This window comes from Abrus precatorius, unplaced genomic scaffold (assembly GCF_003935025.1).
Source record: "Abrus precatorius isolate BTA unplaced genomic scaffold, Abrus_2018 Scaffold6, whole genome shotgun sequence".
Lineage (NCBI taxonomy): Eukaryota > Viridiplantae > Streptophyta > Magnoliopsida > Fabales > Fabaceae > Abrus > Abrus precatorius.
Genome location: NW_020874406.1, coordinates 21422365 through 21448412, shown reverse-complemented (window position 1 = coordinate 21448412; position 26048 = coordinate 21422365). Strand labels below are relative to the sequence as shown.

The 26048-nt window shown below is 32.5% G+C and overlaps 4 protein-coding genes across 10 annotated transcripts; all 4 read right to left on the bottom strand.

The window, feature by feature from the left end:
* Positions 1-2405: 2405 nt before the first annotated feature.
* Positions 2406-10839, bottom strand: LOC113870383 (putative pentatricopeptide repeat-containing protein At1g69350, mitochondrial). Its single transcript, XM_027506978.1, has 11 exons — positions 10771-10839; positions 10016-10431; positions 9848-9907; positions 9467-9561; positions 9166-9338; positions 8726-8838; positions 8128-8173; positions 7719-7759; positions 7476-7640; positions 7274-7412; positions 2406-4949 (listed from the first exon to the last, which is right to left on the bottom strand). The coding sequence occupies exon 11, from the start codon at positions 4947-4949 to the stop codon at positions 2406-2408; it is 2544 nt and encodes an 847-aa protein (XP_027362779.1). The 5' UTR covers positions 7274-7412; positions 7476-7640; positions 7719-7759; positions 8128-8173; positions 8726-8838; positions 9166-9338; positions 9467-9561; positions 9848-9907; positions 10016-10431; positions 10771-10839.
* LOC113868450 (clp protease adapter protein ClpF, chloroplastic) lies at positions 2559-10873 on the bottom strand. Of its 2 annotated transcripts, XR_003505376.1 has the most exons (11): positions 10771-10839; positions 10016-10431; positions 9848-9907; positions 9467-9561; positions 9166-9338; positions 8726-8838; positions 8128-8173; positions 7719-7759; positions 7476-7640; positions 7274-7412; positions 2559-4949 (listed from the first exon to the last, which is right to left on the bottom strand). XR_003505376.1 is itself a non-coding variant. In XM_027504039.1 (9 exons), exons 2-9 carry the CDS (start codon positions 10346-10348, stop codon positions 7485-7487), a joined length of 1017 nt encoding a protein of 338 aa, XP_027359840.1. In that variant the 5' UTR covers positions 10349-10431; positions 10771-10873; the 3' UTR covers positions 7041-7484. The 2 variants fall into 2 exon arrangements, 1 of the variants encoding a protein (XP_027359840.1); XM_027504039.1 differs by lacking the exon at positions 2559-4949 and having other exon boundaries at positions 7041-7640; positions 10771-10873.
* A 1229-nt stretch (positions 10874-12102) lies between these two features.
* LOC113868589 (hevamine-A-like) lies at positions 12103-12993 on the bottom strand. The gene has a single exon (XM_027504294.1). It carries the CDS (start codon positions 12991-12993, stop codon positions 12103-12105), a length of 891 nt encoding a protein of 296 aa, XP_027360095.1.
* A 1807-nt stretch (positions 12994-14800) lies between these two features.
* Positions 14801-25491, bottom strand: LOC113868588 (protein GDAP2 homolog). Of its 6 annotated transcripts, none has more exons than XM_027504291.1 (15): positions 25254-25491; positions 24551-24915; positions 21634-21711; positions 21405-21460; positions 21032-21151; positions 20840-20910; positions 19704-19797; positions 19356-19559; positions 18135-18386; positions 17357-17465; positions 17083-17150; positions 16000-16069; positions 15842-15916; positions 15673-15764; positions 14801-15112 (listed from the first exon to the last, which is right to left on the bottom strand). In XM_027504291.1, exons 2-15 carry the CDS (start codon positions 24869-24871, stop codon positions 15037-15039), a joined length of 1686 nt encoding a protein of 561 aa, XP_027360092.1. In that variant the 5' UTR covers positions 24872-24915; positions 25254-25491; the 3' UTR covers positions 14801-15036. The 6 variants fall into 6 exon arrangements, with proteins under 6 accessions (XP_027360092.1, XP_027360090.1, XP_027360089.1 ...); XM_027504289.1 differs by having other exon boundaries at positions 24551-24943; positions 25248-25390; XM_027504288.1 differs by having other exon boundaries at positions 14802-15112; positions 25248-25390.
* Between the last annotated feature and the right edge of the window lie 557 nt (positions 25492-26048).

Genomic DNA, 26048 nt, shown 5'->3' with positions numbered 1-26048 from the left:
GCTACATGCCAGATTGGTCACATGGTCAAGAAAATAGAGCAGGAGTGAAAAACACAAGATGCCAAACACAATTATTTAAAGCAAGTGCACATTGTTATTCTAACCCGTTAATAATATTTTTATTTTTAAATTAAAAATTATAATATTTAATAATATTAAATTCTGTAATCTTTAATAAAAAAGGGATTGATTACTTATACAAAGGCTCAGTTATTATTGTAAAGAATATTATTAGGTAATATATATTTGTTTAACAAAATATTACCTTTTATGCATTATTACTTTTTTCTTAAACTTTTTGTAATGGAAAAGAGAAAGGAGAAAAATGGACAAATCTCTCTCTCTCACTCAGTCTAAAGAGAAAGATATAAAAATCTATGTAATATTTTTTAAAAATTACTTTAATATTTGAATCAATCTGTTTTTCATTAAAAACTTTTTTTAAGTATCTTGCTTTAAAACTTTTTAAGAAATTTAGTTCTATAAAAAATTGGATTAAGTAGCAAAAAACTCCTTATGATTTGGTTATAGTTGAAGTTAATTCTTTATAGTTTAAAAAATAAATTTTAGTTCTTTGTGATTTTGATTAAATTATAAATCAAACAAAAATTAATTTTAGGCAAAATACTGAATCACTCTTATTGATATGTTTGAAAAATCTTCCATCTAGTTACTACATTTGTACAATTAAATATGAGAAATGAAGAAAATTAGATAAAAAGAAATGTTTAGAAAACCCTAAATTTAAAAGGATGTTAAAATTCAACAAATTTCCGTCAAGTGAAAGAGATTGAAAACAAACTTCGTTTACCAAAAAAGTATAAAGTCTTAAAAATAAAAATCAATTATTATTTTTTAAATATAATTCATTCTTAAGTTCTAGTTAAACACTTTTAAACAGGAAAAAGACACAGAAAAAAAACATTAATTTGAAAAAATCGATTGACAAAATTGACTACATATTACCTAACTACGTTATAACGTCTTGATTAAGTTACAGAAATATGATGATTAATAACATAAATGTGGTTAATTTTGGCCTGAACATATTTTTAATTTACATCATAGTTTAGAAAATAAGAAATTGCAGAACTGAAGATATTAATAATACTAAAATTCATTTTTTCAAAAATACTATTTTTAATTATATCAAAACATCGTTTATTAATTTATAACAAAAATATTTAAAAGAAAAAGAGTTACATGAGAGTGGTGGAAAATGTAAATGATTATATATTGTTATTGAATGTTGTGTGGGACAGAGAAAGAGGGAAGAAGGGATATTTGGATATTGTGGTGTGTGTGGTACCAACAAAACAGAACAAAACAGTGGAAGAATGGAAAGTGTTTCTGATTCGTTCTTGTTGTTGCTTCGTACTTCTTTCTACTTATTACTTAACTTCTGTATCTCTCTCTCTATATATATAAAATTACAAAGCTACTTTTCTTTTCATTCCTATCACCTAACTTATCATAAATTCATACCCCATTTATTTTGTCTTTTTCCCCACCACCTACCCTTTTCTTTTTCTTTTCCTATGTCATGTCAAATCTTCATAGTTGACCAAATTAATAATTTTTTTTATAGTTAGTTGAAAGTAAAATTAATAATTTAATTTTACCTTTTTATTTCAATTGATTTTTTTATTTTGATCTTTTTTTAAATTTTTATTTGTTAATTGTTACAGTAAAAAATATTCTAACTAACAAAAAATCATAATTTATGACCACAGTTGATTAATGAACCAAATTAAAAAATTATAAAGAACTAAAAGAAATTTAAAAATTAAAGAATTATTTTTCTTTAGATAAATTTTATTATTCATGTTAAGAAATCAATTTATATTTTTAATAAATTCACAAAATTTGATCAAAAGATTATTATTGGCCACTACTAAAAATATGGGTTGACAGGAGAGTTAATTATTATTATTATTAAAATGTTACTTCAGAGGTGAAAATAAGTAACTAGAAGTGTTACTTTTTAATTACCATATTATTTGTTGTTTTGAAAATGTAAAAATGTTATATTTTCAATAAAAACATGTTGTTTATACATTTTTAAAGTCAGTTCTAATAGCTTAAATTAACAAAATTGTTATTACTTCTGTTAGCTTGTATAAAAATAAAATAGTCTAAGTGATGTTTACCATCAATATTAGATAGAGTTCTTGAGCAGTTAATCTTTCATGAGTATGCTAAAGTGGGTCACTGATTTTAAATGCTGAAGTGGTAATTTTATACCATTGCCAAGTTATGACGAATTGTCTGTAATATAGCAACTATGTATTGCTACGTTATTTTAAATATTTTCTCCCGTATGTTGCTGGCCTTGAATTGCAGCAATGAAAGAACACTAACAGAATAATCTCTCTAAACATTTTCCTGAAAAACATGTTATCATTCTAAAATGGGACTGATTTATTCCAAATGCAATGGTTAGTTTCTGTCTGCAAGTTATAACAACTATAATCCTCAAAAAACATACTAGTACCATACATTGCACCATAGCATTCTACATCACATCCTTGTTCCTGTGCTATACTGTGAAAATTTTCCAAAAATTTATAAATTTCATTCATTTGCCATTCAGAAGTATCTCCAGATCCAAATCTGTAGATTTTCCTACCTATCTCAATTGTACTGTACCCAGGGACCTTCTTTAGGCCCATTCCTTCCATTCTTGATCTCACCTTTCTGGATTCATACCAGTTTCCACCTTCAGTATATATGTTAGATAACAACGTGTAGTACCCTGTATCATCTGTACTTATTTCTCCAAGTTCTTTTTCAATGTTCTTAATCAAGTCTATCCTCCCATGTATGCGACATCCATTCAGTAGAGCGCCCCAAATGCTAGCATCTACAGGCATGTATGTGGACTTAATTATTTCATATGCCCCGTTGATATCGCCGGCGCGGCTTAGAAGGTCAACTATAGAGGCAAAATGTTCTGCATTGGGCACTATGCCATAATCCCTCATTGAGTTAAAATATAACTTCCCTTCCTCCACTGATCCAGCATGCCTACATGCAGATAAGATATTCATGAAGGTTACTTCATTTGGTTTAATATCCGACTCTACCATTTTAGTGAAGAGGGTGGTGGCAGCAATTATTTGACCATGTATGCCATAAGCAGCAATCATGACACTCCATGACACTATACTTTTCTCAGGCATGCTATCAAAGACGCCTTGTGCCGTTTTAAGGTCTCCACACTTGGCGTACATGTCAACCAGAGCTGTATCAATATAAGGATCCTTCTGCATGCCAGATACAATGATCTTATGGTGAACCCATTTTCCCTTCTCAAGATAACCTGAATTTGAGCAAGCTTGAATCGCACTTAAGAAGGTTACTTCATTGATGTCAAGACAATTGAAGTACATCTCATCAAATAGCTTGAGTGCTTCTACTGATATGCCATTTTGAGAAAACCCACAAATCATACAGTTCCATGCCACAATGCTTTTGTGCATCATTTTGTCAAAAATTGTGTATGCCAAATCTACAAAGCCACATTTTGAATACATATCCATCAAGGAGTTCTGAACAAATTCGTCCATGAAGCCTCTTTTCATGACATGACCATGTATCTTCTGTCCAAATTGTATTGAACCAGCATTCGCACTCGCTGAAATAGTACTTGCTAAGCTATATGAGTCTGGCATTATCCCCTTTGCCAACATACGAGCAAAGAGTGTCATGGCCTCCTCATTTAAACTCTCCCGAGCATAAAATGATACAAGTGTGTTCCATGATACAACATTGCTGTTTCCCATCAAATGAAGAAGTTTTTCACAACTGCTTATTTTCCAACATGCAGCATAAAAATCTATCAGTGCAGGTACCAGATCAATATCAGTGGCATCCATTTCTTTCCTTAAAATAAAGCAATGAACCGACTTCCCCTCTCTTAACCAACCTACCCTAGCACAACAATACAGAACACTAATCATTGTCACTGCATTAGGTTCTACTTCTGATTCCTGCATCTGAACAAAAGCATCTATTGCTTCATCAAAGCACCCGTTTTGATTATATGACGAAATCATAGAAGTCCAACATGCAGTACTTCGATCAGCGAGGCTTTCAAAGACCCCTTCTGCTCTACAGACGTCTCCACACTGGCTGTACATAACAATAAGAGAATTCCTCAAACTCAAATCACCAACCATCCCATTCCTAATCACATATCCATGGACAGATTTTGCTAAACTCAAGCTACCAACTTTGGCAGAAGCCTCGGCCACACTTAGCAACGTAACCGAGTCAGGTCTAATTCCCTCAGAGACCATCCAACCCAACATCTCCAATCCTTCACTCGGTCGCCCATTCTCAACATAACAAGATACAACAGAACTCCAAGAAACCAAATCTCTCTCACACATTCCATCAAACACCTTCCGAGCATCATCTAAACAGCACAATCCCCCATACATTCCAAGCAACGAAGTTCCAATAATATGATCAGAGCTAAACCCAGACTTAACTATCCTACCATGCACTTTTCTGCCCATAACCAAGTCACCAACACCAGAAGTAGCTCTCAAAACAGAAGGGTATATAAAGCTACAGTTTTTGGTGAGGTGGGAACCCATTTGAAAGTAGTGATGGTAAAGCGAAAGCACTTGGTGAAACAAGTGGTTCCAGAGGTAACACTTGATGAGAACCCCCAACATGAAGGAATCAGGAAATGGGTGTGCATAAAAAACAAGTCTTGATGAATGGAGAGAACCCATTTGGGCGTAGGAATCAAGAAGCTTTGTAGAGGCAAGTGGATCGTTGTGGAGGCCATTGACAACGAGGTGGGCATGAAGCTGGGTGAGTGTTCTTATGGTTGAACATGATCTGAACAATGGCATGTACAGTGGCATCTCTTTTTCTGTGTGTTTCGGTTGCAAATGGTTGAACATATGAGACTGAAGAAAATGAGCGGGAAGCATCTAGGACAGATTGGTAACAAGGGAAAATTTCAAGGATAGATACATTGGAGTTGAAGGGGTTTTAGGAGATTAAAAACGGCAGAAGTACATGTGTAAATTTTCAGGTGTTTTTTTGTTATTTATTAAAAGTTTAAGTTTTAAATTAATAATATTAAATATACATATTTTATTAAAATAAAATATTGATTTTAATTAAAAAGTAATAATAAAATGCATCTAAAAGGTAACGTTTATATTTTGTTTAAAATCTATCTAATTAGGCTAGTTTCAACGTATGCCAAGAAATCTAGACTGTAAATTAAAATTAAATTAAAGTTTTTTTTATGATCTACTAAAATTAAATGTTTGAACGTGTCAATATATCTTCGAATGACTCCTCTTTGATATGAGTAATTCCTCCAATTATTGATACATGTCAAAATCTATTTGAATAATTCCTTCACCATTAATAACTTCTGCAATGACATGTCTTATCAACCCCCTTGAATGACATATGTTAGCTGTGAGTCACCTTTTTCTAATATACTATAACGCAAATTTGTTTGACGGGTTGTAGAAAATGTATTGTCTAATTTATCCATTTTGTTAAATCATTTGATATGTATCCTAGTTCGAAAATTTACTAATAATTTTTGTTCACTATAGTAGAAAAAAATGTAAAAGCTAATAAGAAGTTAAAAAGAATATTTAACTTCATCTATTGCATGTAATAAATTACTTAAATGAGTCAAGTGGTTTATTTTTTCAGCTATCTAACAAAAAATAAAATAAAAATACTATTATCCTTAAAAATAATGTCTATATTTTATTTAATATAAAACTTCATCATCCTTAAAATCATTATCAGCATTAAGATATATTTTTTCAATCCAAAATAAGTATATACATTGTAAAAATATGTATAAAAGGATGGTCATAATTTTGACATCAAAGATTTAATATAACATTTAAGAGTTGTTTGAAAAGAAAAATCTTAAAATAGAGAAAAAAGAAGATAAATTTTATATTTAAAATTAATATCTATTTAAATAAAATATATAAATTAATATATTAAGATATATTTAATATATTAATCATGTAATTATCACAAGTCTTTTTCTTTCAAAACCTTATTTTCAAACATATCCTTAAAAAGTAAAATATAAATTTTAATTTGTCAAGTGAATTTATCTTGGCCTTTTTGATAAACTAGGCTTGAAGACTTCTACTAACGGGGAGTTACTCTTTGCATTTTTTTTTCTTTTCACACCCAATTTAAATTCTTTAGTTCAATATTATTTTTTCATTGTATTTTTCTATAAAGAACATTTGATCAAAATACACAGACAATAAAAAAAAATTAAAATTAATTGAATTATAATTTTTTACAAATTATTATAACAAAAATTTTATCCGCATTTAATACTATTGAACTTAATCTCACTATCAATATATTTTTAAAAAAAATTATTATTTACTAGAACTTAATTTTCAAAATTAATTTCAAATGCCTTCTGGTACTATAAGAAACCAACATGTTGGTTTGAGTGTATAAAACAAAGTTAAAATAAGAATTCTCTAAGCATGTGATTTGTAATTTGATTTAAAGATTTGTGTATGGAAAAATGTAGTTGAGAAAAACTCCACTTTGATGTTTGATACTGTTTGGAAAGATCAGTCTGTCACCAACTAACTTGGGAAGCAACTACGAAAAATCAACAACAAAAAAAAAAAACTACTCTAGTAACTAACAGTTGACAGTAATTGCAAATGTACAAGATGCTGCTCTAATAGCAAACACTGACTACTATCACAGTCCGACAAAATCTCATTTCGGCAAACATTAAGAGCCCATTTAAAAGAACTTATGAATAACTGATAAAAATAATATATAATTCCTATAAACTCTTTTCAACTCATTTCAATAAGCTTTGTGATATAACTTATCAAAATAAACTGTTTATAACATAAGCTAGTATTTAAAATGAGCTTGTTCAACAAGAGCTTAAAAAGTTGTGCATCAGAAAGCATCCTAAATGCCCATCCAACATAGCTGGGAGGTGACTACTGACTAGTGCTGTGAATGTACTATTGTGTAAGATTGTGTCTTTGATAAACCTCCAAATGATATTCATATGATCATCACAATGCAATGAATTACACCCGGAAAAAATTCAATTAGCTCTTAAAGGCTGGAATTGGAACAGGGTAAAACAAGCTCAGTTATATGCATAACCTATCCCATTTCAAGATAAAAATAGGAGGTAACTTTTCTTCGGATAACACTATACATATTACACACACACACACACACACATATGAAGGTAAGGTTAGATAATAAGTACCTTCACTGCCGATTAAGGAATGGAAAATGAAAAGTTTTGCAACACAATATTAATGTGAGTGACCACAAAGAAAAAGTGTCATATCATTTGTACAAGCAACACTACGAATGCTTTCCTGTCATTAAGTTTCCTGCAAAGCCTGTCAACCAATTCCTTCAATAAATTGTCAAAAAAAGCAGATGAACATTGCATATAGCCTCACATCAGTAATTTAAGCTTTTCCTCCATCTTCATCATTTGGTGGATCAAGGGGTATTTCATGCCGTGGTCTATTGTATTTCTCTCGTAGTTGCTTAATTGGGATGAAATCTCCAGCTGAATCCATTCCATAGAATAAAAAAGAGATGTAGGGATGATCAAACCTTCCCTGGATACAGTTAAAAGCGCCAATTAAATGACTAAAATAATAGCATAATGCAAGTATTTCAAGTATAGATTTACTCACCATGTCTGGTTTGTCATCTTTTAAGAGATTCTCCTCTGGAACTGCAAAGAGAAATTGAGAAAAATCAACATGAAAGTTATTATTTATTTGTCTTCAAGAAGAAACCAAGAACATAATGGAAACCCATACATCAAAAACCACGTTTATCAAAGCAGTTGTAATAATATTTGGTCTGCTAACTGTACGTACTACAGAGATAAGCAATAGAAAATAAATGACAAAATATCAACGAGTAAATAATAGACACCACTAAATCTAGGGAGAGTCTATTGCCAGTCCAAAATGTCTATTACCACTCCTCTTTAAATTATTTTTATATAAAATACTTTTTTCTATTAGTTGATTAAATTAATAATAATAATATTTTCATAAATACATAAGCCTGAGGAATTGAGTAATCCAGCTTTACCATAAGCCACCAATAGATTTGGTTCAGCATGTACGTCAATGAGAACCTGGACAGTAGAAGAAGTAAAACCAATTAAAGGCCACCACGCCTCTTAATCAAAGCCAATTCAACTATTAACAAAATAAGATAAATTGATCTAACAATAGATCAACAAAGAATAAATACATTTCCAACAACATTGTCTTGCATGCAAATAATCATGAAAATGATGTTTTATACAAAATGTTTGCTCAGTATGAAGAGAAACAATTTAAAGAAGTACATGGTCTTTCCACCACCTCGATGCAGCCTATCAAACAATAACAGAGACAATCAAAGAGAACCTTAATAACAGACACAGAATAATTAGTGATGAAATCCCTTGTGCTAGCATTTTCACAATATGCTATTGATTAGTTAATAACTACTACACAGTATTTGCATTGCACGATCTGTTCTGATTTCTGCAGATTGAACTACTATAATTAGTAAGAATTGAAGAGTAAAAAGATGAATCAGCTGGCTTATAATTAGAGTAAAATAAATTAGTTAAAAGTTAACTTTGACCACAGAAAGAATAATTCATGCCAGTCAATTTGTATGCCGAAGTCAATCAAACCTGATAAAATGGTTGAGTGGAACCTCGAGACAATTTCTTAACCTGTGCATTTTCCATCCATGAACTTGATTCACAGCATACTGGATCCATTCCACAGATCACAGCTTTATAGCCTGCAATAATGAAGGAAGGGGGAAAGAAATCATATCCTCCACAATTATGAAATATTCAACTTATCAATGTGTACATCCATATGAAAGGTTTACAAGGTGTTGCCAATCAGGTTCTTTTTGCCTGCATTATTGATAATTTAGATTTTCCAAGCCTACAAGTTGGGTAAGGCAACTGTAGCTCCATAATATTAACTTGAGCCATTGAAAAGATTCAGAGTACAACCAATGAGCATCATTGTTATGGTTAGATCATATTGCATGCTTGAAATGCAATTAATAATAATTGGTCGTATTTGATGGAAGGCATCTCAATTCTCAACTACTTACCAAATTTTTTATGTCTCACTCTCTGCCCTAAGCGGAATGCATATTTTGCATTTTCATGTGCCAAAGCTTTAGCTGATGCAGCTAGAGACTCTGCTTCAAGTTTGGAAATTTCATCACGTAATTCAGCAGCCAATGCATAATCCTCATTCTCAATAGCATTCTGGAGGTCTGAACTGCAAGGGAAACAGAATTAAAATCAATATTAGTATTCAAGTTGGATTACACATATCTGGAAGAAAATAAAGAGCTGGTTAATCATCAAGAACAAATTGGCTTGACACAAAGGATGAAGAAAATTCACCGAAGACGTATAATGCTTAGAGCTTTATCTTGAGCTTCACTTTTTGAAGACAAGCCCCTTTTTGATTGTTTTTGCTTGATTACCTCTTCTTCGACCTTCCAAAAACAATATTTCACCAAACAAGTTGCAAGTCATTCAGTGCACCAGTCCCACAAAATTTACAAAACTTGAAGACATGTAGATAGACAATGATACATACACTGGGACGCATGCTTTAATTCAAGTCATAAAGGGACTAGATTCATATTCATACACACAATTCAAGGGCGACAAACAACAAAAGAAATTTAAATCACTGACAGAAACTCATCGGTAGAGCATAACATGGTAGAGCCAGCCATATAGGATACCAACACAGGATAACTGGTTAATTCATCTAACCTCAGTAAGTTTGTTTCTCAGCTGCTGTGCAATGTCATACTGCTCCATATTTAAAGCATACTGACATTCAGAAGTTTGAAACAAACGAAGTATTCAGAATTCTTCCATCAATTTGAGAGAACCAATACACCACTTAACTGCTTACAGTAAGAGTAAAAGCAGCCAGACCTGTACTCTTGTGGCTAAGTCTAGCTGAAAGAAGAACATCAAGATATCCTCATTAGCACTTTCACTGTGCTCTGCACTTGCATCCAACCCTTGTTCTCCCCCTCTAAACATCCATGCTGCCTCAGCCTTAAAATCACTCTGCCTTGAAACATAAGGATACCCAATTAAGAACAAGCTTTGCACACACTGATTCCAAACCAAGCTTCTGCCAGTGGCAGAGGCAATCTGGGATCTCTTAAAAGGCTCAAAGGGTGCCATAAAAAATGGTGATGATCCACAGAACCTGCTTTTTCCACAGGTCGCCAAAGTGCTCAGTGACACACCTTGCACCATTTTTGAGAAGTCAAAAAATGATTCCTCAGTCTCTCAACCCAAAAGGGTAAAACCGAAACACAAATTTACCCTTGAGAATATTCCTGCATTGATTCCAATACATGAGTGGAAATTATGAAGCTTCAAAATCATAATTTGAAAATTCATACCCCACAAAACAACAAAAGAAAAGGTTTCATTTTCCCCTCAAAATTAGTAAAATTTTGCCCGAATTGGACTTCAACTACACCATTTCTTATCTGGGTATTGCGAGAAAGTAAGGTATTAAAAATGGAAGCAGGAAATAACATGTGGGTGTCGTGTGGACATGCGTTTTTGTTTTCAGTCAGATTTCGAATGAAACAAACTATGAAGAAAATATGCAGGAAATTTTCTTGGAGCAACTAGTTATATTTTCCCGGGAAACAAACAGAAAATATTACCAAAGGGTGGCAACAGAGAAGCCAGTTGGAGCAGACGATTTCAAACTACGTCGATGGCCTCACAGTCACAGGTTCAATGGACGCAAATATGCGGAATATATGCAAAGAAAAAATTTATGTAAGTAGTTGATTTAAAATTTCTACGTTTTTCTTGGTCTCAATAAATATTGTCAATTAAATCCAAAATATAGAAGTCAAAAAAATTCAGTAGAAAGATGGAAAATAAATGATTTTGAGTTCTAAATTGTAGCATCTTTCTAAAAAAAAATAATAAAGATGTGATGATTGGATGAGAAAAAGTATCATAAAACATGACGATAAAAGAGCATATAAAAAAATAAAAAATTGTCTCAATATTAAGGGTATTTTTACGAAATTTTTTAATTAAAATTATTTTTTAATAATTTATATAATAATAGTCAATAATGTACTCTATTAAGATAAACTTTTAATTTTAATTAAAGAATGGGGTTACATCTAAATTTTGTTAAATTAAAAAGGCCATTATCATGTCACCATTTTATTAGGGGATTAGTGATTACTTCTGCACTATTTTTAGATGGGTACAAATTTTTCACACATACTGTACACAGATATGACTCACGAGAGTGTTTTCTTTTCGCAGGGTAGAAAGATGTAATCAGGGAGTTTAAGTTGGATCAGAATTTGCGTGACCATATAATAAAAGTTGGGTTAAATTCAGAGTCTCTCACTTTTATATTCTTGTTGAACACAATTATCTCATGAATTCTCACCCTAAAGGCTCCACCTGTAAAATTTTACTGTCCAGCCTCCCACTTCTCAATTTTGAGAGAAATTATTGTAAGATTTGAGATCACCACATATTTACAGTCTCAATTAATAAAAAAAATAACACTTTAACTATAACTTTTAATTAAAAGAAAGAGTTCATAAAAAATTAACCATGTGTCATTTTATAATTGACCAAAATCATAAACAGGTAGTAGTCTTGACCATAGAATAATTTCTCCAATTTTAGCCACTTAACACGGGCAGCACCAAATAGAAATTCTTATTTGGATATGTATAGACTGCTAGACTTTATTTCTGTTATCTTGATGCTCTTTTGTGACTTCATGGCTGTCTCCTAATTTCTATTGACTTATGAGTGCTTCTCAAAATACATGTCTGCCCAAATAATTCACGTTGTTCAGGTAAAAACTTGTCAAAACACTGGTAATAATATAGTTCAGAGAAGAAACTGCACATATATATATATATATGTATGTATGTTGATCATACACCAGTACAAGATTAAATATTACAATACTACATATACAAACATAAAGTACACTCAAATATGTTTTGATTTTAGACATGGCTCTTGATGGAGGAACTGTATCTACTTTGAGTATCATAGTACCTAGACCACAGCATAACACCTCCATATTTGGAAGAACTTTTAATTGCTGGAAGCACATTGGAAGTAAGATCATTCACATCTATGAAGCCACTTCCTGCAGCCTGAGGGGAAGCTGGTAGCCCCAAGAAGATCTTGTTGGCTGGTATATCTGAAGTCCACTGCTTCCATGCATCTTCAAGATTGCTAACTTCACTGCTGTATTGGCAAGGAGGGTTGTTGTAGAATTGGACCCAAACATAGTCAAAAAGACCTGTTTTGAGGGCATTTCCAATCCAAGCATCAGGAAATGGGCATTGAGGGGCTGCTGTTAAGTACACATTTTTGCCTCTATAGCTGTACCCTTTGAGATACCTTGCAAGATCATCCCAATAAAGGTTTGATCCTCCTTCAATGTCAAAGTCAATGCCATCAAGAACAGCAGGTCCAAGGGGGCGCGACGAAGATTGTCCCCCTAGAAAGTTGTTCCAAAGGTAGGTCGCTACTTGTCTTGCATCTTGAGCCGATGCAAGGGAGTAGCTACCTGCACCTCCTCCCAAAGACAACAACACCTTGATGCCTTTGGCTTGACAAGACTTAATGTCTGAGCTCAAGCCACTGCAACCATTATTAGTAGGATCACAATGGCCAGCAAGGTTTATCATCGGAGTTTGACCATTACCAAATGTTGGCAAAAAGGCCAATATAGCAAACTCATAGTTCCCTGTGGCACAAGCCTCTGCCAGTTTGCCTTCTTCACCATTCTGTCCCCAATAGATTGCAATGCTACCAGCATTAGAAACACTTGCTAGTGCTAACAGTGTCAAGGACAAGAATGAGAGTGATATTGCCAACTTTGCCATTAGCACCTAAACAAAAACAAGTATGTGAATAAACTTGAGCTATTCTATTTTGTAGAACCATAATGGTAGAGAACGGCATTTTATAAGGGTAATATGCCTCTAATCCTTAACACTTGGTTTGCTTTTGCACATGAGACCGTGGATTTGCAGTCACTTCATCTCATGCAAAGCCAAATATTCCAAATCATTGATATTGACATTAGGGAAGCAGCGTGCAAATTGGCCAACACCTATATTCTACTTGCTCTTGTTCCCACTCCACTTTTGCACATACAATCTTCAAAGCGGTCAAATGCAATTGAAGCTATATATGTGTGTCTGTACATACAATATACACAAACCGGTCGGAAATTAAAATATTAAAAGCATGTTTGAAGTAATTTAAGTTGGAATAAAGATGAAATATGTAAATTTGAAAAAATGTTAGTTGAAGAAGATATTGTTGAGGAAAAAAAGTTGTGGAATGGATGATTGAAAAGATAAAATTTTATTTTCAAGGAAGTTTTACAAACTGAATAAAATGAGAACATAGGTCGCTCGATTTCAATTTATATCTCTAAGAAAAATGTTTAATACAATTGTTGCAATACCGAAATAAAAGATACATCATTAAAATATGAATCAGAAAGTTAAAACTATCGTCCTTTAAATATTGTTAGCGGATTTTGCCACCACTAAATATTTATCATTGATCTATTGATAGATGCTACTAACCCTCTTAAAAAAAGCTGATAATATTTAATTAATGATCTTTTCCGTCTTCTTTCTGAGATTCTTTATGCATATAAACTACTTAAGTGAATGAGTTACAATTATATATTCGAAGAAATGGTTCATTTGTTCTCTATGAATCCACTACCGATTTCCATTTTTGCATTGATAACTATTATTAGTATTTTTCTGCTCTACTGCTATTGTGTTTGGAAAGGAAAAATTGTTCGTTTTTTTATGATGAAAAACTCATTTAAAAAATGCGTATATATATATAAAGCTCACCTTTAAATATTTTGGTATGTTTTGCTGATTTTTGTTGGCATTATAAAATAGTGATGTGTGCGATCCAAATTGATTGTTATTTTACTTTAACGCGCAAACATTGACCAACTGGGGAATCTTTGAATTATAATTTGTACAGAGAAACATATCTTTCCTTGTTCCTCTCGAGATCCAAATTGATAGTCCTAAATACCATAGTCGATGGAATAAATAAGCAAAAGTGTTATATGGTACCAAATTGCATTCACCAATTGTGTACGAATTTCGAGCCCATTCACTTACACTAACTATTAAGTGTTTTGTCTGAAGGCTTTATACTATTTTGTATTTACCATTTGGCATATACAAATATGAATTTTAATATTTTTTTGATACATTATAAATTTTAATATTTAAACCACTTTAAAATGATATTATATATATAATACTATATATTTTTATTATTTATATTTCACTTATAAAAAAGATACCTTTAAATGTCCCATTTTAATAGTTCAAAAACAATTAATCAAATAATAAGTAGAGTGAAGAAAATATTCGGCTGATATTTCCTTCCCTCCTTACTATATATTAATGATAACACCTTAACAATCAACCAAAGGAACTTAGCGTATTTAACTATCACTCAATTTGTGTTTGATTTAATGTATTTTGCTTAATTGGTTGCATATTGTTCAAGGTGATAGTGATTAGTACTTAGTAGAATAAATTAAGAATGCAGTGAGAAAAATGAAAATCTTCAAAGCCTGATTTTATACCAATCAACCTGCTCCTATAAATGTGAAAGACACTTGCACAACAAGCCAGCTTCAACAGAAATTAAAATCACCTTGAATTATATTCAGAACTTACTTAGGAGATTACAGAGAAAAAAAAATATAATATTATTTTACTTACAGAGAAAACTTAACAATGCTTCAAAAATTCCAAAAATGAAAAATGAATTCTTCCATACACAAACATATATAATGGACAAGGCAAATAAAGACGAAACTACAGCAAGTAATGCTCTTATATCAACTAATAAAAGAATTGCAGATGAAAGGCTCATGGTCTGTGATAAACATATTTTGTTCTGGGATCCACAATGAGACCCTTTCCTCCATTCACTTCTAAGTCATGCCTACGAGAATACAAGTACAAAATGAATTAGAACTTATAATCTAAGCTCCATTCACAAGAAAATAGAAACAGAAAACAAAATATGATACACCTGTCTGAAGCTCAAATACTTCTAGAAATCAAGTGAAACATTTCATGGAAGAGAAATGGCAGCAACATATTTTCTAATACACTCTTTACTACTACTTGGTTAAAATTGATTGGGAACTAGAACAATCCACCCGTTCTTTGCATGGTCAATGGACTAGTTAAAAAGTGATCAAATTTTCATGAAAATACAAAAGCAGAATGCCAAAAGAAAGACACAGAATGAAGGGTGGGAAAACTTGACAGATGTTCAACCTTGGGAAGTTTTAATATAACTATAGATAGCAAAATTATGTTGCTCTCACTTCCTATTTAATGAATCCTACTTATGATTTTGCAATTACCAATAGATTTCAGCCAATAGTAAACATTATGACTATAATTCCCAATAGCATGTTACTACCGATTTTCTTCTATGGAATAACATTAAGAAAGAACAAATGATGACAATACATGAAAACAAAAAGACTCAACTGAAAGACGAAATCTGGGATGGTCAACTGTTCACGAGGTACATATCTGAAGAGCTGCAGTAGTCTATCAACATATACCACTTTCTTCCAAACCTAAAAGTTAATCGTCAATGATAATAACATGCATAGGATGGTTTAAGTCTATTAATAAAATCTGATTCATAACGCACCACATTGTCCACAAGCAACTGAAGTGCGAATACAGTAAATTTTAGTCCCATAGTTGGGTGAAGGACATATATTGCCTGAAATATCATATCAGATGGAGAATCAAAACAAAGACTACAAAGCTGTAACTAAAATTTAAGAAAACAGAAATATTGCATACATGCAGGTTGTGCTGGTGCTTGCGTCCAAGTATTTGTTGTAATCTTCTCATCCAACCTAGGTCTGGTTGCCTATTTATATAATAAAAACAGGGTGGAGAAAGGTGAAAACAGTCGTTAGGAAACCATATTACTGAGCATCGCATGCAAATCTGGAGCAACCAACAATAGGAAACTACAAGTTACGGATAAATAGGCATAGTTTCACAAAGCAACCTTCTTACGTAAATACTCAACCACCATCAAAGCACAATTGTCTTCCTATCTATTTCCTAAGTAATTATAGAACAATTTTCCCTAAAACTGTCACCTTGCCCTTCTTTAGTTTTGTTTCACAGAACTCTACCACTTAAACAGGCAAATGTACCATCAGCATAATAATGAACTTAAATTTAACAGAAAAACCATCCTTGACAGAGTAGCATATAGCCAAGCCACAATGCATCAGATGACTCAAATGAAAGGATTGCATGATTTAAAGACTGGGCGATGTACTGAGATTCAGTGATGCTAAATGTTATATAGGCAGTAGTATGAAAGCATGTCTGTCCGGGTTTGTGTGTATTTGTATCTCCTTTATTTCTTAATAAATTATTTGTTTATCAAACAAATATCAAACAGGTAGAAAAATAATGCCAACCAACCTCAACAAAGGTACATAACTACATATAGTTAAGTAACTTCAAGATTCCATGCCTCACATGCAAATGGACAAGCAGATGTTTCCAGCAACCAAAAAAAGTACTACTGATACTATATGAGATGTTTGGCAATTATATAAAATACTATATAAGTTCAAAAAAAAAAAAAAAGTTCAGCCATATTATTAACAGTTGGATTTCTAGTTCTCTTATTCTACAAAATGTGAATTTTACAAATTTTAGAAATGAAAGCATTTTTTATTCATGTAATCAAATAATTCACATAATATAACAACTAGTTCACCAATTAATGTCTACAGTTAGCCCATTCCTCGTACAAATTCAAATACTTTTGAAAGACAATCCTGAACATATTTCATACCCCAATAACATAAGAGAATAGACCAATCTGTAAATCCCAGAATTCTGTTATTTAACACTTACGTCTGCAGAGACGCAGCAGAGTGGAAGTAGACAATAGTATAAGGTTTCTGTATTATAGGCTCGAACTCCTGAAATTAACACCGAGATCATTTTAAGTATATTTAAAAAGTAAAAAGGGTATGGGAATAGGATTAAAACTTATATTCATAAATGAAAATGAGATTTAAGAGAATTATGCATTCCCAAGTCCCAACATCCATAAGATGAAAAATTGTGATAAGCTTATGCTTGTCAACAGTGAAATATGTCAAGCTGAAGGGTATAACTGAATCACCTTCACCACATAAAGCACAAATCGCTCCAGATCAAGACATCTGAGCAAAAAGTGAGCCCCCACAACAACCATGACAGGACGACCCTCACTGTCTACACCTCCACGATAGCTGTAAGACATACATAACTCTGAAATTAAATGAAACATCAATCTGAAAACATGCATGAAATATCAATCTGAACACTCTGAAATTAAATGAAATATTAAATGGTGAAGAAAGGAAAGAATATTGGAAAATTTTAAAGAGCAAAATGTTTGTTATTTGTTTATCTACGATTGAAATCTCATAACAACTAGACTTAACCAGCGACAACATTTCTTTTTCTTCCACAAAATAAAATCATTTCATCATTACAGGACTGTCTTACTATCACTGCATCACAGCATATGTCTCCAGGCTAGTTGATGAAAAGGACAAAAAGGATTGAAGAATTTACTACTCAAATACTCACCTCGTCTCTTGCCCAAATGACAGAAATTTCTCAACCCAGTAAATTTTCAAACATCAACTATAATTTTACTAATCCTGTTAGAATTTAGCACATGTATAATGAGTAGTATTATATATTATTACTGCCTCATTGGTGATTAGTGTTGATTAGCTCTAATTTTGGAGATGATTTCTCTTATGATTAACACCATACATAATATAAATGTATGCATGTGCAGACTGGTTAGCCAAACATATTTTTCTTCAATTCTAAAAATCCAAACAATGAAATACATAAATATCCCTGTGTTGTGCATAACACAGATAATGAATTGGATGAACACTCACACAATTCTCATTTCGGCAATTTCAGACAGGTTTAAGGATTTTGCTTTAGAAAGATATCTAGAGTGCAGAGAATATTCTTCGGCTGCAGACAGTGGAGGTGCACCTAAGTCACCCAATCCAAGCAATTTAGCAAAATTCCAGCCTCTTTGTGCTTGAACAGTTTTCTCCCACTGCTCCAGACGTCTTTCATCAGGGTCTTTAATCAAAGACATGAAGGCAGGATCCAGAAAAGAATCTAAATATGATGAAGTCCTATAAAAGCCACATTAATCAGAAAAATTCTACAAGAAAAACTTTAAAAATGGATGATGCCTGTTTAGTCAAATACAATGAAAAAGGTTCAAGAAAATAATGCCAATGGATTAATACTGTGGAATAGAAACATAAATCCACAAAGAGAGTGATTTTTAAGTGCTTGTTTGGTTTACAATACAAAAAAGTTTGGGGAAATGGAAAAGTAACTTTTGGCTATTCTTTTCATTGCCAAACAAAAATATATTTGGGGGGAGCATTCAAACAAGTAAGAAATCTTTGTTTCTGTTGATAATGCTTAGATGATGCACAGTAGCATTGTAAACTTGCAACAACGAATTTTAGATTGTTGATCAAAACCATATTTTGGTCTGACATTTGCTTTCATCCTTATTTTAGTCATTGACATTTCCATTTTTTTCAATTTAGTCCCAGTACCAACCTGTTGCTTAATAAACAAAAATACTAATATATCACTGTTAGAGATGGCATGACATCATTATCTGCAAATATGACAGTTTGACAGAAGATGACTGAATGATTGCATCTAAAATGACATTGTTTCATTCACCATTTTCCATTTGAAATTTTTGAAAAATCCCATGTTTGTAATGGCAAGTGAAGAATGAAACAATGTTGTTTTAGATGTATTTCATCAAGACATATCTGTCAAACTGTCTTGTCAATCATAACAATGTCATATCATTTCTAATAGCAAGTCCCAAATAACTATATTGATAGATGGCTAAAATAAAGTGAAAGTGACAACAACTAATGTACGGTTTTAGTCTAGATTAGTAGATTATATATTCAGATCCTGGGAAATCTACTATTTATCTATATCTAGATTGGTAATACACATCTATATATGTGTCTGCAAAGTGGAACACTGTTAGAGTAAAAACATGCTGAGCAATCTAGAAAGAAATATAGATATATGTTAAAACCTCATATTAAAAATTTACTGACCTGCGAAGCAAGCCAACATCACTAACAGGAAGATCAACTGAAGCTTTAGGAGGTTTCAAATCATTGTTTTTAGGCAAAGGCTTTATTCTGATTTTACGTTCATCTATGACGGTCTCACCATTCTCATCCCCAACATCTGCAGGAAGTTTTGACAAAGCCATCTCCTCCTCATGCTTATCCCGAGGAAAGTAGAGTGGAAGCAATCTACATGGAATTAATATAAAGGGTAAGAATGAATAAATAATACACCAATAAAAATTGAGAAGAAAATAAACAAACTGGGGTAACTTTTGAAAAGTTTATTTCATTTAAAATATTGCCAGTATCTATAGCAGAGAAACAAATTACCTTTTATATATCTCAGTATCAGTTGTACTAGTAGTGCAAAAGACAACAGCTGTTATATTGTCTTTCTGCTTCTCAAGAAACCGCCGTACAGTTCCTGAATAGAAAAACACATTAGAGAAAAAAATCTAAAATCATACCAGATGTAGAAGCCTGATAAAAATATATTATACATCAAAATCAGAAAAGAGTTTTCAACATAAAAATATATTGTTCAGCATAAGCATGATTAAACACCTTGCGGTTATTGTTGGAAATAATAGAAGTTAATGCATTTTAGCAATAGTATGTTCATTTATCACATGATAAAATGCATTTAGTACTCATGGGTATTAGTGTCTAGGTTATTGTTGGAAATAATAGTAAGTGCACTTTAGCAATAGTATGTTCATGTATCACATGATAAAATGCATTTAGTACTCATGGGTATTAGTGTCTAGGAAATTAGTAGCTGAGGAAATAGTATCCATTATGTCCATTAAGTTATGGGACAACATATATGGATGATATGAAGAACCGATGTACTTCAATTTCCTTGAATAAGAGAGCTTTTCATTCTCTAAATTCTCTCTAAAAGATTCTGTTCTCTCTCTCTCTCTCAAAATATCCCCTTCTAAATTCAGCAGTTATGTGAGGATATCTAAGGATGTGAAAACTGATTTAACTGAAATGGAAAGGAATGGCATGAAATGAGTATTGTTAACTGTATAAAATGGTAGAATTATACACAAAAAGATGAAGCTAAACATACATCTATCTTCCTACTTATGTTGCACCTTGTCATCCCCCTGATCACCAATCTAAACTGCATTTAGTAAGACAGATAATTAAATTAAGCAAACAGCAAATAATTGATCATCAACATGAAGAAGTGAGAGTATGCCTTGTCATTCTATCTTCTTCCTCTCTCCTTCCCCCCAATGATAGATTTCCTCTCTCTATTAAAGATATATTCAGCATATTATTTTTCTTGTTTTTGGCATTATTTTCTGTATGGATGGAACAACACAAAGTAATATATCTCCAAAAGAAGGAAAATTTAATTCCTATAAAATTGTCAAAGTTAACCTGTATTATCAGGTCAGAATAAATATCACAATAATCCATATAGACTGTAAAATTATAAGGGAAAAACTCACTTATAGCTACATGTGCAGCTGGCTCACGGGGATAGTTCTTTCCCTCTGTATATATACAGCCCATAGCTATGCTGCATCAATATATGCCAAACAAAAAGCAAGTTTTAGATCTTTGAAGTTGCATGGAGGATGCCCATACAAACTGTTTCAAGACAAAAACTATATAACATTTGGCAAGAAAAGAACAAAAACCTTCTAAGCCCATTTTCAATCAGAAGTTCCAGGCAGGAACGATAGCAATGACTCAACGCATTCTCTGCAGCAGTATGGTACTTCATGGCATACTTTGGGCCAACAGTATGGATAACTTTCCTGCCAGAAATTCATTAAAGGTATAAAATATCATATACTAGGAATCTAACTTCTCACCAAGAGAGTAAGATGCAACTGAAAAAGAAATATAAGCCAGTAATAAAGGGCAGAATATATTAATATAATTTATGCAGCATGACAACGAATAAAGTAAACAGTGATTGCATAGTGGCACTGATCTTTCCATGGGGTAAACGGCGACAATTACTTTTTTACTTTGAAAAAACAAAAAATGGGGGACCAATGTACAAACCTTGCAGGAAGATCATAGGCATTGGTAATTTTAGCCATCCCAGTTCGACATCCACCCTGTCAAAAATAAAGATATGTGATATCAATCATATCATCATATTTATATATCATGTCCAGAAAGCCATTTCCTGGCATGCCATTTTGTGAATTGTTGAACCACAATAACAATGTAATGCGGCCATCATAGCCCAACAAAACATTTTTGCTGAATAAATTTATAAGAACTATACCAAAGTTGCACATTCTTCTGCAAGACCAGGTCCAGCTGCAGCATGCAGCCCAGGGCTGCTGTGTGCTTCATCCAAGATCTGTTGACAAGAAATGAAAACAAGGTAAGAAATATGATACTATTAGCTCCATTATATTTACTGGAGGTCCAGTTCTAACCTGCTACACAGTATCATTTTATTACATAATCACAATAGTCTGAGGTGCAAAATAATGGTTGGGAATTGAGAGAACTTATACGTAAGTCAATTTCCAATATCACAAGTAGATGCCAAGTTTCTTTAAAATACAGATCCTGCCTTAATGACATCATAAGTGTTCAATATTATTATTATGGGATTTTATTTTATCAGCAACAGAATCACAATTAACCTAAAATTTAATTGCATTCAAACACCAGACAGTATGTGCCTCTAAGAATTAGATGACTCAAAAAAAAAATATTTATGCAATTTCTCATTAGTTGGGCTTCCTATCTACTGGAACTATAGAATTTTAGGTAGGAAATGCAGAAAACAAAGAATAAAGACAAAAGAATCTGAAATTGATATTGATTTGATACGGACAAATACAGAGCACTAACCACTAACTATCTATAGTTCATTATAGTTCATAGTTATTAATAGCAGTGTGGAGTGGCCATGGGTCGCTACAAAGTCCAAATTGCAGTGCATTTTGAAAAAGCAACCGCAGTAGCCGTAGCAATGCCATAGCAGCACTAGAGTGAAAATTTGTCAAAAAATTTCATTTTGCCCCATAAAAAGTATTGTTTGGAGGATTTTATTTGGGGCAACATTGGCATTTCCCTCCCTCTTTTCCAAATTTAAAAATCCCTATTTGGATGTAGGTTCCCATGCTTCCATCTATTGTGCAACACCCAAACTGCAACATTATCTTGTTTGTTTCCTTGACTTTTATCGTTATTTACTTATATGTTTGGCACAAGATCTATGATTTTTATTTTAATTATGAATATGACCTGAATTGAGTATTTTCTTTTAATTTGTGAGCATTTATATGTAGAGTTTAAATTATTTAATCTGTGAATAAAATGTCTAAACAACAGCCACCCGCTATTCACTATCTCGACATAACATTTTTGGAGTTGGCTGTTACATGCCACTACCCGAGATTAATAGCTACATCTATTCTAATATAGGGCGTACTCCTAATACTAGTTAAATAAGGAAACAAATTACAAGATATGGAAATCATTAATAGATCAAACACAATACTCTAAAATTCAATAAAGGTAATATAGGATCTTTCTACGTATTATAACACCCATCTTCAAGCTAAAGCTTACTAAGTGTTTCAACATTGCTAAAGTTACACACTTAAGAGGCATGGGAAGGTGGCAAATGCCAAATGGGGGCAAGGAAACCTGAAGCTGACCAGAGACAACTAGGAAAGATGATCCGAGGCAGCAGTAGTGGCCCAAAATAGGGGCACAGCTCACATGCCCATGAATTTAATATGAGAAAGGCTTAACATGTAGAATCTGGCAGCTGCCAGCTGGTATATGACAGCATGTCCCTGCTCCAGCAGCAGCAAGACTCTGGCGACTGGCTGAGTTGGGGGCAGCAACATTGTGATGGTTGGACGAGTTGATTAGACTAGAGCCTAGGGATGAACCACAAAAACACAGATTTAAGATGGAAGCCATAGAAGGATAGAGAAAAGGGAGAGAGAACATATTTAGGAGGTCAGATTTGTACACGGCTAGCTAGAAAGAAAGAATCATGGATAATGACATATCTAGGTTTTAGGGAACTTGACAGCAAAATACTGATGGGAAAGGTCATGAGGGATTGTATTATTTAGACACCATGTTGAAATTATAGGTAGGAAAGGATGAAAAGAGAGATTTAAAACTGAATAATTTGAAATTGATATTGATTGGATGTAATACAAAGCACTGACCCCATTTATACTGATATTAGACTCTTAATTCTAACTAAACAAGCAAACAAAATATAATGAAAAATAGAAACCAATCTTCAGAGACAAGAGATCATCTATGATATTATGAGATAAATATATTATGAGATATTTTCTAGATATTATTCTAACATTATCAAGGCCTGTTCCAAAAGAAGGATGCATGCATGCATGCAAAATAACAAATTTGAGAATGTGTTCATGAAGAAAACAATTGCTTTATATAACAGAACAACCACTTTGGTTCCTTTGTAGTGCAAATTGTTCCCTAGGAGTCCTTATGGATCATTATCTCATAAAGAATGAAGAAAGCGAAACACAACAAAAAATAATGCAATCTGAAGCAGATTGAATCACCATTGGCACCGCAACAAAGATTATCAAGATAGAGGTTGGGCTTCAACTTCAAAAGAGTGGGAAAATAATAATTTATCAAAATAGTTAACTGACAATATAATTGTCTTCAAGAGTAGAAACATCTGACTAAAGAACTGTAAGGTCCTTCACGTGGTCCTATTGTCCTTTTTTGGCTTGCACTACATAAATAGTAGTAAAAAGATAGAAAACAACACGCTGAAAACAATTACAACTTTGCAATTACCAACCAGAAAAAGTTAAACCAAAATGTATAAATATATGAAGGAAAAAGTAAACAATAATACTACTTCCGGTCCTTTTTATAAGAAACAAAAGACTAAATCACTAAGACTTAGGAAAGTAATTAAGTCAGTTATATTTTTCATAAATATAAATTTAATTTCATGAATACTCATGATATTAAATGGTGCAGTTAGTAATTTATATATTTAATGATACTAATAAAAGAAAAATATAAAAGAAATTTAGTAATTAATACATCTTAAATCTATCATTTGTTTTTTATAATAAGGATCAAGAAAATGCTCAGTTTTGTTTCTTATAAAAAGGACCAAAGGTAATACTAAGCAAAAGCATATAAATTATATATATACCACTCACCTCATTTGTTGAATTTACCACAGCATCCACTTCAAGGTTCCAGGGGTTCCCCCTCCACAAATATATCCTCGAATTAATTTCATGGTTGACAGGAAACCTTGACACTGAACAACCACTGCCGCCCTCCGTTCCCGAGTTGAATGTCAAGGGATCAGGGAAGCTTGAAGTAGAAAATGAGGAATCTCCATTGTCATAACCTATGGAAAGCTCAGCATCAATCCACCTTGGAACTTGATCTAAAGTCACAACCGAGTCCCCACTGTCATTAGCCGATCCACCCCGCGGCGTGGCTGAATCTGAAGTAGCCACAGGCCTATACATTTCAGGAATTCCTATCAACAGCACCAATCCTCTTGTTGAGGTTCCTAATTACCGTTCCAAGTCCCACAATCACTATAAAAGCACATCAACAATCCAAAATTCACACCTCAACTATAATACAATCACCACAACCTCAACAATAAGAACTTTCCTTTCAAACCAACAATAACTAGATATGAGATTCCAAAATAAATTTAAACGGTAACCCATTTCTTCAATTATCATATTCTGGCAGTCAGGGTGAAAATGCATTAACAAATAAAAGAATTGAATCTCAAGTTGTATGAAAAGGGAAACCTAATCTGAGATTTTTCTGAAGCAAAAATTCCGATACATAGGTGAAACCTTAATTTGATGAAAAAAAAGCACAAAATACCTGAACCTGAAATCTGGGTGTCGAAAAAGAACACTTTTTTTGGCTCCTTTCTCCTTGAAGTTTGCTTTTTTTGGGATCAAATGAGCAAACATACAACTACTGTTATTGCTGGTTCCCCGGGACGATGAGCTTGCAAAGTTTATTTATTTATTTTTATTTTTATAACAAAAGAAAATGAAAATGTTACTATGTTTTGTCTTTTTGCGGTTCGTAGGTTTACGACCTCAATGCTCAGAATATCATTGTGCTGTGCCAATGATTAACCAACACTAAATAGTAATTAATTAAGGAAAAAAAATTCAATTTTTTAATTATTGACAAAGAAAATTTATTTATTTTTATATTTTGAAGATACTATATTTTTATTTTATACTTATTTTATGTAATACTATGAACGTCATTTTGAATCAGCAAATGTAATGTTGATTTTAACTCTTGACATGCTTTGGCTGGGTTATGAAACATGATTGATTTTATAAAGCAAGTTGCTTTAATACCATATATTTTGTTATCTTAAATATTTTTATAAAAAAAAAATTATCATTTTCATGTTTTCTAGTATTGGGGTAAATTATTACATTTTTTTCGATCCTAGGTATTTTAACGTGCTTTAACAATTTAGCATTGTTTAGCTGATGTTTCTTTTTTATTTAATCGTGATATATATAATCAATATTTATAATTAAGTCAAGGAAGAGTTTTGAGTCCAATAGGAAAATAACAAATACAATATTTGGAGCAGTTTCAAATAAGATCCAGATAAAATGCACAATTAACGAAGCCTACTTGAATTGAAGGAGG

Coding starts and splice junctions, on each gene's coding strand:
- LOC113870383 (XM_027506978.1), bottom strand. CDS start 4,949: ATGCTTCCCGCTCATTTTCTTCAGTCTCATATGTTCAACCATTTGCAA.
- LOC113868589 (XM_027504294.1), bottom strand. CDS start 12,993: ATGGCAAAGTTGGCAATATCACTCTCATTCTTGTCCTTGACACTGTTA.
- LOC113868450 (XM_027504039.1), bottom strand. CDS start 10,348: ATGGTGCAAGGTGTGTCACTGAGCACTTTGGCGACCTGTGGAAAAAGC. Junction 9,562..9,847: donor TGAGAAACAAACTTACTGAG/GTTAGATGAATT, acceptor TGTTTTTGGAAG/GTCGAAGAAGAGGTAATCAA. Junction 8,839..9,165: donor AGTGAGACATAAAAAATTTG/GTAAGTAGTTGA, acceptor TCATTATTGCAG/GCTATAAAGCTGTGATCTGT.
- LOC113868588 (XM_027504291.1), bottom strand. CDS start 24,871: ATGTATAGGCCTGTGGCTACTTCAGATTCAGCCACGCCGCGGGGTGGA. Junction 19,798..20,839: donor AGCTGCACATGTAGCTATAA/GTGAGTTTTTCC, acceptor TTTTCTATTCAG/GAACTGTACGGCGGTTTCTT. Junction 17,466..18,134: donor ATTGCCGAAATGAGAATTGT/GTGAGTGTTCAT, acceptor TATGTCTTACAG/CTATCGTGGAGGTGTAGACA.